At 39.4% G+C, this 15039-nt stretch overlaps 2 protein-coding genes across 10 annotated transcripts in view; one reads left to right on the top strand and one right to left on the bottom strand.

Annotated features, from left to right (window-relative positions):
• Window positions 1-403: 403 nt before the first annotated feature.
• On the bottom strand, window positions 404-14965 carry LOC143148661 (retinoid-inducible serine carboxypeptidase). Of its 9 annotated transcripts, none has more exons than XM_076315218.1 (21): window positions 14809-14965; window positions 12972-13195; window positions 12659-12872; window positions 12223-12594; window positions 11161-11218; window positions 10578-10962; window positions 10314-10486; window positions 9625-9895; window positions 6944-7148; window positions 6481-6869; window positions 6065-6178; window positions 5128-5358; window positions 4471-4539; window positions 2888-3117; window positions 2485-2715; window positions 2303-2413; window positions 1986-2220; window positions 1531-1683; window positions 1370-1447; window positions 1002-1156; window positions 404-584 (listed from the first exon to the last, which is right to left on the bottom strand). In XM_076315218.1, the coding sequence occupies exons 12-21, from the start codon at window positions 5222-5224 to the stop codon at window positions 528-530; spliced, it is 1416 nt and encodes a 471-aa protein (XP_076171333.1). In that variant the 5' UTR covers window positions 5225-5358; window positions 6065-6178; window positions 6481-6869; window positions 6944-7148; window positions 9625-9895; window positions 10314-10486; window positions 10578-10962; window positions 11161-11218; window positions 12223-12594; window positions 12659-12872; window positions 12972-13195; window positions 14809-14965; the 3' UTR covers window positions 404-527. The 9 variants fall into 9 exon arrangements, with proteins under 9 accessions (XP_076171333.1, XP_076171329.1, XP_076171328.1 ...); XM_076315214.1 differs by lacking the exon at window positions 14809-14965 and adding exons at window positions 13580-13903; window positions 13997-14258 and having other exon boundaries at window positions 12223-12872; XM_076315213.1 differs by having other exon boundaries at window positions 12223-12872.
• Window positions 12721-15039, top strand: part of LOC143148395 (uncharacterized) — a 43085-nt gene continuing 40766 nt past the window's right edge. Inside the window, exons 1-2 of the mRNA XM_076314697.1 lie at window positions 12721-12853; window positions 12914-12963. Coding sequence (XP_076170812.1) covers window positions 12721-12853; window positions 12914-12963 — 183 coding nt within the window. The remainder of the gene's footprint in view (window positions 12854-12913; window positions 12964-15039) is intronic.

The raw sequence follows: 15039 nt of genomic DNA, 5'->3' as shown, positions 1-15039 counted from the left end.
CGTTTCGCCAAAGAGGACCGCCAAATACACGTTGATTCCGTGAATCATCGGTGTAACCGATTGTAAGTGTCCTTTACTCGTGCTAGTTTCTAGAATCAACGAGTATAATTGACAATGTGGCTCGCGTTTCTCTTCGCAAGGGTAATTAGATAGTTTTTTATCTGCTTCCATGGTGAACTCCATTCACTTGAACGCGTGTCCGCTTTGAACTTTACAGAAATGACGTTTCAGAGGATCACTTTCGTTATCGTTAACGAGTCGACGAGAGAGTAATTGGCAACAATTGCAACAAAAGACAGGAGACGACGAGATTAAGGAGAAAGTCGTTGCGGAATAAACGGATTAGAGAATCCTCTGCACTCCTGCGTGTCCCTCGGACATGCAAATGCGAACACCAGCGAAATTGATGAAAAACGTGAAGAATTTTAATTTATTCGATTATTCGAACGTGCGTTTTCGTGCGCCGCAAAAACTGTTCCCAAATACATATTTTGTCTTCAATCCGCCGACTTTCCAAATTTTTGACGTTAAGCTGTCAGATTCTTCAGGATCTGCGCCATTGCGGCGGGATTGTCCTTCGGCACCTGCGCAGAGAAACGGACATTGTTAATGAACGACGAAGACAAACGAGACGAGATCTTGACTGTTGCGTGCTTTAGATCGAGAGTGATAATTACAGTATCGTTACACCTGTCTAAAAGACTCGTTAGTCATTTTTAGATCTACGAGAGACGATCGCGAACATTTAACATTGAAACTGAATAAAAATTGTGTCTTGTAAGATACTCCCTGGGTATGATCGACAGAATCGGTATACGAAATTATTTTTCGGGCAAAAATCTTGGCAACGAAGAAAACCGACAATTCTGTCGATCAAACTTATCATACGCGCTGAATATTCGAATCGGTGACGTCTCTCGAGTTTTCGTTTTTGAATCTCGAGGCTCTCTCGACGATTTAGTTTTCACCGTAAACACGTCGAGAAAGCGTGCATCGTTTACCATGTGTCCAGCTCTGTTGACCCAGTACATCGTGAAATTATTATAAGACTTCGTATAGCCCTCGATCACATTGTCAGAGACCAACGGAAGTCTGTCTGCTGCTAGCCAGGATTCGGCGCCCTTCCATCGCATCTTCTCGGCCCAGTTCAGAGTCCCTAAAATATTGTACAGTTAAAAAATGATAGGAGGAGGAAGTGCATCTTTTATCGAGAAGGATAGAGAAACAAGAGAGGAACACGTGGATCTAAGTAGCGGGCAAAGAAATGTACAAGTTTAAAGAAAAAGTCCATTGCACACACCGTTTGGATTTCACGAGAATAAACCCAGAATATTCCTCGAGTCCATTCTCGATGAGCTCTGTACTTTACCTGGAGTGTCCACGATAAGATCCAGCTGGCCTGTGAGCACCATCACTTTCAGGCTGGTTGTATTCAGTAACAGCTCCACTGGTGATAAATATTTATAAGTTAATCGAAATGATTTCTCGAATTCCATCGACGAGAACAAGGAATATTGCCCTGAAGAGTACCTTTATCGACAACAGGCTTCATGAAATCTTCCTGCAACAGGCGGAACACAGTACTGGATGTTTCACCATTTTTGACTGGCAGGTTCAGAGTTTGTTTCACCGGACCGTTCATCAGATCTTGCAGAGAATTTGTCTGGGTATTGACCGTGTTTCCTGGAATGTTTAAACAAACGTTACGAGTCAAATAAATTATTGACCATTTTAATTGCTCGGTAATTCGCAGTACCATCCTTACTGTTAGTTATTGTACGTTTTATCAAAAATAAACCAATGTAATCATACCAGCCAAGGGGTTCTACTTTTTTTAACATACTTTCAGGATTACATTATTCTTGTGGTAAATTTAATTTAGAAACTATATCGACAGTCTAATTATATTAGAGTAGGAGAAGTAAACCTCGCAATCTCTAAGGGCGGTACTGGTAATTCGAGTATCTTTGAACCTCTTAGGTTACCTTTTCTGAGTGTGGGATTCGACCAGAGCATATCAATACCAGAATACTGACTCTTCGTGCGGAACATTTTCGTCAAGATGTTATAGAAATCGATATTATTGGTGATTTTTAAAATAATGTTCTCCGTGTAATTCCACAGGTAGGTCGCTGTATACCATTTACCGGATAATACGGCTTCTTTCGTCTTCTGTGCTGCCTTGCTGATTGTATTGTAACCGGCGGTGTCGACCATGCCCTAAAAGAATTTGTTCACGATACAGCAACAGTTTTCCGGTGTAAAAATATAACCACAGGTGTTTCGAATTTTAAAGTCCTACCGCGGAGAGTAAAAACGGTGCCCAAGTCATCACAGAATCGATGGGAGAGATCCAAGCATCACCGAGAGCGACTCCTTTCAAGTTACTTTTGACGGTGCCTTCTTTTTGTGCCTGTAAAAATAATACAAAAATATAATTAATATTTTATACTCGATCAAGTAGTCGAATTTTGAGCTTCGTACCTTGTACCAAAGTAACGCAAACTCTGCGCCCATTTTTCCACCATAGGACTCGGTTGTGATGTATGTGGGTACGTTGGCGAATTGTGGCAGTGCCCTCAAGAAGCCTTTTATGCACTGTAAGAGATCATTCGCTATCTGAGCGTTGTTCGTCGCGTATCCGGATGTCGATGTGGTGTAGCTGTAGCCCGCTCCAATTGGGTTGTCGATGAAGAGGACATTGTAGTCCTTGACCTGCAAAGATCCGTTGTTGTTAATTTTACAAGCCCATCTTGATTTTCTTTTGTCGGTAATCGCGTGAAGATTTGTTTGACAAAAAATTCTGATAAAATAAGTGTGTAATCAGGTCGAGAGCAGATACAGAAAGATAGTTACTGCGCGTAGATCGTGCACCACTATTTCCTACCCATGTGTAATTCCTCGGTCTCAGGTCGACATCAAGGGGTCCAAGTTCCTCGAAGTTTCCATACGAGGTGGACGATGCACCCGGTCCGCCTTGCAGCCAGATGATCAGTGGCTTTTCATAGTATGTGGGAACTTTGGCAGTGGTGTAGTAAAGCCACCAGAACATGTTTGCGTTCGGCCGTACTGTCACGTATCCCCATTCTTGCTCCCCAGGACCAAATCCTTTCCTCCCTGTCAAGTAAAACCGATATGTATAATCAGTGTATTAACAATTACTATTAACTACAATTACTGTTAACAATTTACAACTATCCACGAGAGATAATCACCGGACGAAATTCAGATCTCTGTCGATTTCACCTTTGTGGTACATCTGGGTCTTTTCGGACCCGGAGAGACTTTCTCATCGCTCACTTGTACCGTCGATACAGGTCTCCTCGGAAATGACGAACGGTACGATAAAATGATAGAATATTGTTCACTCGTACGAGTTTACCCGTCGGCGAATAAATGTAACGAACAAATGAATTTTTGTAATAATTATCGTCGTACGAAGCGCACAATTGTCTCTCCTGTTTCTAACGCTTGTTTGGTTCGTTCGCCTCAATAGTTCGGACTTAATAATTGTACAGAGGGGTGTAATTTAGAAGTGGAAATTCACCCTGATGGTTCAATACGCTTAATTACGAATTCGTGCAATTTCGAGAACGCGGAGGGGAGTAAACGGACATCGAGTTTCGAAAGTTAACGGCGAGAAGACAGGTAGTTTGAACGATGCTCGTTCAACTTTGTCGCTTGGGTAGGTGTATTTGCGAGGTTCGAAGATCAAGCAGAGTAAACGAGAATCGAGAAACTCTTCCGCGTGGCAACTATTCTTGCGTTTCTTGTTAAAGAAAAAAAGCAAATACACCATGCGATGTCTTCGCTACCTGAATTTCCATAGCACGGAAAAACGTACACAAATTTTCGTATGCTCGTCGAATTAAACGGAATACATTTCACTTCGGTACAGATCGGACATTATGGTATAAATTTCATTTACGAAATAAATTTTCCAAACGACAAACCTTCATCGTATTGATTTCAATCTTACGATTAACTTTCGGACTGTCTTACGGAGATTTTTTTAAACAATTGTCACGATTCAATAGTTCCATGGTTCTACGGTGGTCGCGTACGAAATGTCCCGTGAAACGAAAATTCACTAACAATGGACATTGTTCGTTTCTGCCTTTTCGCGTTCGGTTCGCAATCGATTCGGTGTCCCGTTATTTCGGTATTATCGTGAAATTTTACGATTCCCTCGTGTCTGGAAATCGTCGTTGTTGTACAACACCTCGAGCAATATTTACAAGTCGTGCTTACCGAGCGCCCCACAGGCAAAACATAGCGCCGCGAGAAGAAGCAACGGAAGACTCCTCATTGTTGACAGACTAACTGACACTCGAAGACTGAACTCTACCTCGAGACAGTTCGGGGTGTCATTCTATGGACAGTGTCTTATCTACTATTAGCGACCCGAACGATTAGATACACGTAGAACGATCGATTCATTCGCCGAGATTTCTCAATTCCTCGATGTACCTTTTGTCGTCGTCCGGATCACTTCGATCGAATCCTCATCTTCGTTAATCTCTTTCCACTCGAGGGGCTCTAAAAGAAAAAAATAAAAGAAGAAAAAAAACATAATTTGAGTCCCGTTGCGATATCGTCGACCGCGTCGTCATTTCGTGACTTCGCTTTCGAAAATGCTTAAAAACTGTGTGTTAAACATCGAAGGAGAAAATGGCGACTTTCACACGCACGTTGGGACGGTGGTGATTTTCATCGAACGAATTGATGAAAAATCTTAACGCTGTTCGATAACACGAACGATTCAACCCGGTACGATAAATGTTACAGGTTGAATCGAAATTAGAATATAGACACACGACGACAGCCGGTGCGCGGGAAGATCAAATTTATCCGTTACTCTCGTTGAATCGAAATTTTTCGTTTGGGTGAGAAAAATATTTCACAACGAATTGAAAATTGTTCACGGTCGTTGTGCTCGTCGCCCCTTTACCCGAAACAAAATTTTAACCGTTTCTTCGATCACGTGGCAATGATCGACCGTCACGATTGGCAAATCGAACATATGTAGATGCTCGAGAAATCGAGTTTACCGCGGGAAGGTCAAGTTTGCGAAGAATGTCGCCTCTTTCACGACTTCGGTGATCGAAGTTGATGTAATCGTGGTACCTCGGTGATGTACGGAACAGGAAACGCTTCGTTTCTGTGTCAGTGTACTGGAATGTGGACGTCGAATGCTGCACGGAATTTCTCGCCGGGCACACATTTTCGAATAATCGACACGAGGGACCTATCCAAGGTCTTCTTAAGGGGAATAATTATCCCATTTCTCGGTTGCTCGAAGTTTTCACAGCATTCGATGAAAGTGGCGATCAAGCTTACTTCGTGTACAGCTGGGACCTGAAAAGATGAATTCTGGATTAAGGGAAACGTGCTACGAGAAGCTGGAAAGATCGTAAAATATTGTAATAACAATAATATAGCGATATCGTGTATTATTGTTTCTTCAAAGAGATAAGTAAATAATAGCAAGGGGTAGTAGTAACAATAATACACTAATATCTATCATTATTATTATTAATTGATCCATGTATCGAAATAACACTTTGTTAATGTTCTGTCGTAGCTTGTACTTTTGATCGTGGATCGTTTGAAATGTTGCTACAACTTCGTTGACGATAACATCTCTCTCACAATTACACTTTGTAACATTTCTATCTGGCACTTGTCCAGTCGGTGATTTTCGTTGTACCGATTGATTATCGTGAATTTAGAATCAAAGATGACAAACATCATTCTAGACTCGCGCTTATCGATAGTTACTCCGCGATAATTCCCTCGGATACAGATCAGTAAAAACAAGACGAGTAGCGATAAAGAACTAATAACGTTTCAGTATTCCAATAAAAATTCATTATCGGACAAATCACGGAGGACATTCTCTATCTTGGAAACTTTTTAAATAAACTTTCCATCGGCAACGTAACGACCATCGCTTTCGATCGCTCTTCAGATCTGTTTAGGACGCGGATTCCGATGTCCGCGATGCCTTTGTCACGGGAGAACGATGACAATTTTAGAGCCCCGTTAAGCACATTTTAATTACCGCCGAACGAAATAACAAACAACGTCCTGTGTTCTCCCATCGCCGCGTCCAATTGAAATACACTGGATAGCTCGAGTCCGGCGATGTGTGAAACTCGATTCTTCGAAGTTCAACCTTAAAAGAAAACAAAAGAAAATTGGTAAAGGAAACAAAAGCTCGGTACAGTTTATAGTGTCATTTACAGTTATATTTCTAGTGTCATTTAAGAACAATCCGCGAAACGTAGTTAACTCCGAGAACTCGGAAAAATTGAAAAAAAAGCGAGCGAGTAATTCGAAAGAAAACGAGTAGCTCAAAACAAATCGAACAATTCGAGTAGTACGTTACGTGTATGTAAATAAATTAAAATGTAAATTGTATGCAAATTATACGATCCAATTACATTGTACGATGTACTCGAATGCACCTAGTATTACCGTTTCGAATATTTTTATTGTACACGTCCGTGGCACATACGCGTAACAATTATCAGACACGTGTACACGTTCGTAGCATCGAAATGGTTAACGTTCGAAAGACTCGGAGTCACTTTTTAAAACTAGTCCCAAGCCTCGTTAAGATTATCAGAATTTTGGGGAACGTTTCTTTCGATAGAAAATTAATCGATCCCTTCTCTTCTTCTTTTTTCTTCACCACGCGCCCCGGTGCACTCCATTTTGGGCCCCTTCGATTGGGAAACGTTTCGTTCCGAAGCGACGAGTAAGGAAATGAAATTTCACCGGGCGTCGAGATGAACGTGTTAATTGGTGCGCTTGTCCCGTTCACTTTCGCGTTAGCCTGGTGTCTTGTGAAGTTTCGACGGTTCCTGAAAGATCGTCGAGATAATAATCAAGTGAAAACGCAGCCTTTCGCAATTATTCCCAAAATACTTTTCCCTACCTGCTTGCATTTGCATAAAGCGACGTGGACAATTCGGCTGGAAGTCGGTCATCGTCGTACGCATCGTATGTAAATAACGATAAAAATGACGTCAAGATTTATTGATTTATTCCACGATACCCTGGAATGTTTGTCGAGAATCTGGCCATCGAGATGTAGACTTCGTTTCGTCGACTGGTGTCCGAGAGAACTGCAACCGGGGACCCTGCAACGAGGCGATAATCATTGCGCGTTGACAAAAGGGTCGTGCATTCGCCGAACAAATAATTATCTTTCCGTATCGATCCGTGTAGAAGTAGAAAAGGTGTGCAAAGAACAGCCGAAATAGTCAACACGCGAGAGCAATGAAAGATGACTCCTGGAGAACGTTAAAGTTCTCTGGTAAACATTACAATTGTGTATACGTAATTTGCGGTGTTGGATGATAATCTACAATTACCTCCAGGGGGCGAATTCTCAGCCACGGCTTTAGAGTGGGTACAAAAATAGATAAAAAGAATAACAAATATCTAAGAAGACGTGGATGAATCGAAGGGCTTGATCGTGTGTCTGGTGAAATCTAAATTTTCCCCAGAAACGAACTGGCCAGGGGGAGGGCGGTTTCAACGACTCGTGAAGACATAATATACGGTTCTCTCCTCGGACACAGGTGGTCTATTACCGCTAATAAGACTAAAACGTGTTCGCGATTACGAGAACAGGGAATGAAGAAACGAGACGAACACAATGTATACTGTACGTCGGTGTACCACTTTAAACGTACACAATCGACAATTAAATAAACTTGCTGTTATTATCTCAAATTGAGTCTCGTTATTCCCGATCCTCCTTAAAAAGTGAAATCGCGGTCAGTGTACGGCGAAATTGCAGAGTTTTCGTGAAATTTCGCAAAATTTCCATCGTCCTTGAAAACGGAGGGTCCGTCGACGACGCGTGTTGTAAAACACTTTGCACGTTCTTCCGATCATCGAATGCAATACGAATTTTTAATGTTTACTTCGCGGTAGCTGCAAGCTTCCGCTTGGCGCGCAGGGCTCGTGTTGCGGCTCGACGTTTGTCAGCTCGTTTACAATATAGACGATGCGTGTATCTAGGTAACAGGTTACACAACCGCGTGTTACGAAGTCGTAAGAAATGAGGCACGGAGCACGGGTCGTAGGAATCCCGGTCACGAACATCCTTTGTCGCGTAGGCCACGGAATGTAATCTTCCTTCCTATTTCGAGTGTGGTAATATCGTGAAATCCTCTCCGGTGATTCGAGTATTCGACGCTTGTACGCTTTTACAGGATCTGGAGCGTTCACCCGCGAAGATCATCGTTCCACGGATGATAAGCGAAGACGGGACACACGAGATTTGAAATCCACCGAGTTGGAATTCAAAAGAGAAATTGTTACGTTTTGGGTATCTAAGATCACCCGTTAGAAAGACGATAATCGACACTTTTACGATTATTTATGATCTTGCGGAGCACCCTATTTAAATATCATTCCGAAGTTGATCGTTTTCGGATAAATTTCATTCGTCTTTCGAAACGAAGATGACGTACAAATTATTCTTTTCAGTATTTGTATTCGACCATCGGTAGCTTCAACCGATAGGAACTCCTCCTATTAACATTATTTGGATACTTGCGATACGTGGTATTGAAATTTTTAAATAAGTGCGACTGTCCCCACAATGACCATGTTTTCATAAAGATTTTAACAACAGTGGCTCGACCACTCGTCGAAGTCGCCGTCATTGGATCTTTGTGACGATACTTCGGTCTATTAAATTTTCAATTGTATCGGAAATTCAGAAGTTCTTGCTCTTCTTTAAAAATATTTTGATCGACGTGTTACACGCACGTAAAATTCTGTCGCACAATTTTACTCGACAGAAGCAAAAATAAAGAATGTAATCGCGCAACCATATTTGATTGGGTAAATTGCTTTTAATCGGTGAATACAGATAAATGGTAACTATAGTTGTTCGTTTGCTATATTCTAAAATGTGATCGGCTCAACGTAGTTCCTTGTGCTTGCAATGATCTTCGAACCGTCTAAAAATACGAATAAACTCGATGAAATTTTCCTCGTTCTCAGAAATCGATTATCTCGACGATAATTTCACCGACTGTTAACAACACTACATATTAGAAGTTCAAGCGATTTGTTAATCCGTCTCGAATGATAAGGCCGCATGGTAATTTTCATTTTGAGTGGAGCCCTAGCAATAATCGAGATTCGTAGCTCGAATCACGTCGAACGAAGGTCGAATAAATTGATATATAACGGCGGAGAAATGCTCTCTATCGTCCATTTGAACGCGTACGTACAAGGTACATTGAAAGTGAAAAATAGTTACGAAGGAGAAAGTGACAGCGTCATCGGTTGAGTATTCGTCGTTGAGGCACGACGAAAAAAAGTGTTTCTCAATGGACGTTACACGGAGAATAAAATAATATAATAAAGTAAATAACACGCAGCACTCCGTTTCCTCCTTCATCGTATCCTCATCACCTAAACGTAACTCGATTTCCATTCAATTGACTTTACCATTGGCACGTTTAACACATGAATGTTTCCATTCATCGACAAATATAATAGAGATTTAACAATCATTTCATACGGATCGACGGAACGAGTTGTTGTTCGACAACAAAAATTTTCGTACGAAAATTCGTGGGAAAATTGTACCACACTGACGAAGACATCACAGAAGAAAAAATGAAGCAACACGTCGTAATAAAGAGACCAAAGAATTTATTTCTTCTTTATATGCGACTTGATGTTTTGCCGTTGGCGTTTTCTAAGATATATCGATCGATCAGGCTCGACGCGCTTTCACGCATTAACAATTGTAGATTACGTTATTCTTGTAATTGGTATGCGCGCGACATGTAAACGTTTGATGCTTCATCGCGTAGTTGTTACAGGGTATTTCTATCAGCTGTACGTTACACGTAATCTGCAAAATAGAAGAACAAACGTTAGTTCAGGAAAATATATTTTTCTTTATCTATACCAACAATTAAAGAAGTTATTCCATCTACTCTGTTAATCTAAAAAAGTATTCTACGATCTAGCTGTATTATCAGCGTTAAAAATTATTTCTTAAAAAAACACCTTAATAGAGGTGAATCTTTTAAATCTTGATAGTATATTGTAAACCAGAAACGATCAAATAAATCGTTAAACCGCGACGTATATGTTTATCATATTAGGAATTTATAATCGTATAAAAGGAAGCAAAGGAACATCGTAAACACAAGTGTCAAATTTTCTCTGACGGTGTCAGCTATTTGTAGCGTAATCTGGTTAACAATACATCTCTTTGACTATGTTTAGTACTGTACGATTATGTTCGCAATGGATTTAATCGGTACTTTGTGCTCCTGTATTTTCATTCACGGCAACATGAATTTGAATGGACTTCTCCTGCATTCATACACGACTATTGTATTCAATCCTTATCTAGTTTCCACGATTTGTAGAACGTTTCTTAGCTACTAGTTCCATCTGCGCTTTCCGTAGAATTCTACGAAACGATTTAGAATTCCTGTAAGCAGAAATTGCAATGCATTTTAAAGAAAATATTGTAGGATTGAAACGTACATTGTACAACATACTGTGGAAAGGCCATTACTCACCTTTCAAATGCGAGATCCTCTTAAAAGTATCTAAACGCTTTCCAATCTCTAACACGTTATCAATGCCAAATGATTAATGTTGAAAAATATTACGATTGTCCGTAAGTGTTAACAATTACAGGCAATTAATATCATCGAACACTTGTAAGATTACCCACTGGTGTAAAAGTTAACGACTCTCGACGAATAGGGCCTCCAGATATACAGTTACGCAAGTAAGCGACTATACTTCCAAATTGGTATTCCAGGCAATTATTATTATGTAAGGCTCTCTTCGAATTCTTTTCAGGAAGAAGTAGACAATTTCTTCTTAGCTTCGTGTCAGCGGTGAACGAAAAATCGACGATTCACGTAACAGCCATCGTTTACATGCACCGTGAAAGTTCTACGGACAAACACAAAAATATATGTTTCATCTTACGATAATCTACAAAGAGACAATGTTCAAAAAAAAAAAGAAACAACTTTCTCGCAGAGATGGAAAAAACTTTTATCTACATAAAATAGTTTCTCATAATGAATAAAAGATGAAAGTTTCATTTGTTATTCGTTGAATTAAAAAATATCAATCCTTGTTACCCACTTTAAATATACAATCTTCACCGGTGGGGTAGCTAATGACTCTGGTGTGTAGATGTGACCTGAAAGATTAAATAGAAAAGAAAAAATTAGAATTTAAATTATGAAATGAATCGCCAATCAAATTTAATTTTTATTTATAATCCCTTGTTCGATAAGAATATCGTCTATCTCCGATTTTGCGGAGCAAGCTTCCGAGTAAACTTATAAGAAAGCTTCCGCGAAAATCTTCAAGGGCATAATGGCCGTAACGCGATAACACGGAATCATTGGCAAGAGCAATTAAATATCGACGGCGACGTGTAATTAGAAAGATCGATCAAAGCGTGGACGTTCCGTTCGGACGAGTCCAACTAATAAAGATAATGGGAATAATAGCCGACAGGATGCGACGATCGAGATAATGAGGGACTGGTGATAATGAGAGACGAGGCGATCGACGATCGCTTGGTAGAATTCTGCGTCTTCCTGAACACGGCCGCCGAGCGTAAATGTCGATTCTTTCAGAATCGAATTAAGGGTGAGAGCAAGGGCGAGCAGTGATATTGTATGCATATGCAGACGGGAATAAATAGTGGTCGCACGGTACGAAGCGAATTAAAGTTATGAAAAGACTAACGCTTCTATCGCAATGTCGATTACTGTAGATTTCTCGTCTTGAACGTACAATTCAATTGTCTCCTATTTTTAGCACGCATCGTCTATAATATAAATATGTTAATGAACTCGAGGTGTAGAAACGAACGGTTAGCGTATTGATGAACTTGGATACAAATATTACTTTGTCATCGAAATGTTTCTAAATAGCATCTGTATTTGATATTATATAATATCGACGATAAGAATAATTTAGATTCATTTTAACATTTCTGTTAAATATTCCATTCAATCGTAACAAAGTATTCGTCCGAAATGCTATTCGTTCAAATATCGTAAGCCGAGTATGCCATCTGTACCATTCGTGATCAAACAATGCTTCCGATTTTAATATATTTCGATTTAGCTCTATAATGTATTTAAAATTGAATAATATTTGCTCTAATTGAGAGGAAACAATTTAACTTACGATCGTTCGTCTTAAACTTCAGTAACCCTTCACATTCTTTCGTGTGTGCAATTCGTACATGGATTTCTCGTTATGCACTTTCGAAAAGTATTTTATTTGCACGCTTTACGTAATGTTTAGAGAAGGATCCTTTTCTTTCATTCTCCATAATAATGCCATTCAAATGACTTCTCTTCTTTTCCTGCATCTAATCCGAAGTGTACCGGTTCTTAAAACATCTTCTTCGCACTTAAACGATACCACTCATTCTACAGTTGTATCACGTTCTTTAGAAATACGAAAACGTTCGTTCGATTAGAAATATTCTAGTGATATTCTCTTTTCGAAAATAGGTTCGGTACAATTACGAGCGAAATTCTTATTAGCGGCAGCCTGAAAATTCGAGACATATGCGAGACTTTCTCGAAACGCTTAGTCTAAAATATTGAATCGATACTTCAAGGCAAAGGAAGGTGAAAATGTTGCAACTTCAGTTCCATCGTCTTGCTGCTCACGTGAATGCTTGTGTATTCGACGAAATCTAAAATCACAGTACGCGTTACATATACATCGTTGTTGTGTCGTTGTTGCGTGCAAAACAGTGCCGAGGGAGTTTCTAATACATTTTTGCACGTTGGATTCGTAAAGATTTGTAATAATTATATAACATCCTGAAAATACAATTGACAAATACTCAAGTTTCTTGTGATAGGTTATAAATTCGTAACGAACATAGAACATCGATCAAGGTCTCTACATAATGTAAGTACCTTTATGGTTGTATTCCCATTGCACTAGAAACACTATGAAAGCATGAAGTCATATCAGTTTTTATCGAACTTGTACAGCAGTTCTATCAATAGTTCGATTTAATTCCCGAAAATACGGAACAGCATCGGTCGTGTATTTTTGGTGAAATTTAATGACTTGTTAGTTTATTCTCGCAGACGAATGGCACGAAACAGATTGGTATCGTATATTTCCACAGACACGCCTACCAAAGAAACAAAAGCTTGGACTACGTAGCTTATACTGTTAAATCCGGCCATGCGTGTTAATAGTTACTATTCTAATCCTATCTTTTTATATATGGTAAAAGAAAAAAAAAGATTTAGATAAACGATATTAAACATAAATACAATTCGTATTAATAAACGAGTCACTTGCGCTATGAAACAAGGAAAAAAATAATCTGATAATTATTTTATACTTTGTAAACATTGATTTCTGCCATAAATGCATTTCCATGTTGTTTTTTATTTCAGTTTATTTAATTTTGTCTTAATTTATCTTAATATTTCATTGTTAATTTCATGAGATAAATAATATATAGATACATATTTTTTTGAATCCCGTGTGTAATGTCGGTAAAACAGACCTGAGGTTAACATAAAGCGCGGTATGAGGCATTTTGTCAATTACTTCAAGAGGCAGTAAAGTTCCTTTACACGGTAGTTACGACACTAATTAGTTAGGTACACGGTGATTAGGCACTAGATAGATCTTTCCGTCGCTACAATGAATCGGTGAAAAGGCGTAACATTTGCCGAGTCGGAAGTGCCATAGCGGAAGAGGTGTCACCATAAATATTTTTCTACTAATGACCACTTAAGGGTCTAGTTAAAATTACCGGCTTGACTACTGGTAGTTCACATTATCATCCTAGAAATCGTGAAACACAGCTCAGCTTGATGCGTCCGCTCTGCAGAAAGACAATTACACTTCCATGTAAACGTGCTTAATTAAGACGTTCACAGAGACGTTCATTCACATGCGGTTTGATATCGCTACTCACACGTTTACAAATTAATCCGAAATTACCGACGAATTCTCTCTTTCTTAGCTGTCTCATGTCTTTTAGTTTTCGAGTTTTATCTTTTTTGTCATTAAAAATTAGAAATTTTTTTCTCAGATATTTTTTCATCGAAATTAGGTTAAGTCACTGCCGAAACAAGCTCAATGTTACCTAGACTTCTGGTGTCTAGCCAGTGTAACCAATAAACAGAAAAACTAATAAAAATTTGTGCAGACGCTCGATGTATTTAACATACCGATACTTTAACACGTTGCACGTTACGAGCGCTGATCGACGTTAAATTAATGCAGTATGTGCAGTGAATGCCTATAGGCGGCGCGTGTTCGGTTTCATCGCGTACAAAATGATGAAACTAGTTTACAATCTATGAAGTTTTGAGATGTATTGAAAATACAAGGTATCCTGTCACGGGGTCAAGTCAGAAAGCGGGCCGTAGAAGTCATGTCAGCGTAGATCCCGTACAGTGACTCGTATATTATACGGTTCTACAAATACAATGAATCACACGTGTATGCAATGAACAGGTCGATTGATTGCACAACATGCCAGCAGAATCGCCCGCAGAAACTGCTAATGCATAGGAAATCGAAACCGGGCGATCGTTTTAATTTTTCCGTTCCAACTTCCTACTCAGATCAGGAACTTCTATACCTACGACATTTTTTCCTACATTATTCTTTCGGATTCTATACAAAACACTTCTCTAAGGCATATTTAATAAAACCGAATCCTACGAGTTGTTCTAACCTAATTTACGATTAGCTGTGAAAAGCATGCTTGTAAATACTCACCAAATTAAACTGTTTTTCATCGTGTGAACACTCGACTTGATTGTTGCTATGTTCACGAAGGCGGAAGGAAAGTGTACACTCTATAATGACAACGGTACTAGAGATCTTCCCTCGTGACATTAAGTGCTGATATTACAAGTGCAACTGCGAACGTGCACGAAGAATAAATAGATCTATACATATGCTAAGGAAATCTACCAACGATATTTTCTTTCACTACAACCAACGTAA

The sequence above is a fragment of the Ptiloglossa arizonensis genome, chromosome 6 (assembly GCF_051014685.1).
Source record: "Ptiloglossa arizonensis isolate GNS036 chromosome 6, iyPtiAriz1_principal, whole genome shotgun sequence".
NCBI lineage: Eukaryota > Metazoa > Arthropoda > Insecta > Hymenoptera > Colletidae > Ptiloglossa > Ptiloglossa arizonensis.
Note: the sequence above shows the minus strand (reverse complement) of the source record. Positions and strands in the feature narration are given on the sequence as shown.

Excerpts from the sequence above, each read along its gene's own strand:
- LOC143148661 (XM_076315213.1), bottom strand. The coding sequence starts at position 5,224 with ATGTGTGCCCGGCGAGAAATTCCGTGCAGCATTCGACGTCCACATTCC. Across the intron at positions 3,118-4,470 it reads GATCCGGACGACGACAAAAG|GGAGGAAAGGATTTGGTCCT; the intron begins GTACATCGAGGA and ends TTTACTTGACAG. Across the intron at positions 2,221-2,302 it reads CACCGTTTTTACTCTCCGCG|GGCATGGTCGACACCGCCGG; the intron begins GTAGGACTTTAA and ends AAATTCTTTTAG.